The sequence below is a fragment of the Pygoscelis adeliae genome, unplaced genomic scaffold (genome assembly GCF_000699105.1).
Source record: "Pygoscelis adeliae isolate BGI_AS28 unplaced genomic scaffold, ASM69910v1 Scaffold917, whole genome shotgun sequence".
NCBI lineage: Eukaryota > Metazoa > Chordata > Aves > Sphenisciformes > Spheniscidae > Pygoscelis > Pygoscelis adeliae.
Genome location: NW_008825097.1, coordinates 55,229 through 55,681, shown reverse-complemented (window position 1 = coordinate 55,681; position 453 = coordinate 55,229). Strand labels below are relative to the sequence as shown.

The 453-nt window shown below is 64.9% G+C and overlaps 1 protein-coding gene across 2 annotated transcripts in view; it reads right to left on the bottom strand.

The window, feature by feature from the left end:
• FKBP10 (FK506 binding protein 10, 65 kDa) overlaps positions 1-370 on the bottom strand; it is a 6,068-nt gene extending 5,698 nt beyond the window's left edge. The window contains exon 1 of one of the 2 annotated variants that reach the window (XM_009327006.1): positions 160-370. In XM_009327006.1, the coding sequence (XP_009325281.1) occupies positions 160-361 (202 nt within the window). In that variant the 5' untranslated portion in view covers positions 362-370. The remainder of the gene's footprint in view (positions 1-159) is intronic. The other variant, XM_009327007.1, reaches the window with a different exon arrangement.
• Between the last annotated feature and the right edge of the window lie 83 nt (positions 371-453).

The following is a 453-nucleotide window of genomic DNA, read 5'->3' as shown; positions in this document are numbered from 1 at the left end:
TGGCCTGAGCAGGCAGCTGCCTGCTCCTCACCTCGCTGCCTGCTGGCCCTCAGGGATGTGACAGGGTGACACGCACGCGGGCTGGGGAGGAAGGCATGCAGGGATCCCCTCCGCAGCACACGGCTGGCCGGGGCCGCATGCATTTGGTAAAGAGCCAAGGGCTATACCTGGAGTCAAACTTTTTGCCATCTTTAAAGGTCCCATTGTAGTGGTAGCGAATGAAATCCCCCATCTGGACTTCCCGCAGGCAGATTTTTGGAATATAGTATCTGTCTATCACCACGTCTTCCAGGGGGCCGGGGTCCCCCAGCCCCAGGGCCCCCAGGATGCTCAGGAGGAGGACGAGGCTGCCCGGGGACATGGCGCTGGGAGGCTGCGGCCGGCGGAAAGGCACGGCGGGGGGAAGGCGGAGAGGTGGGGCCAGCCCGGCCGCCCCTTCCCGCGGGATGCCTG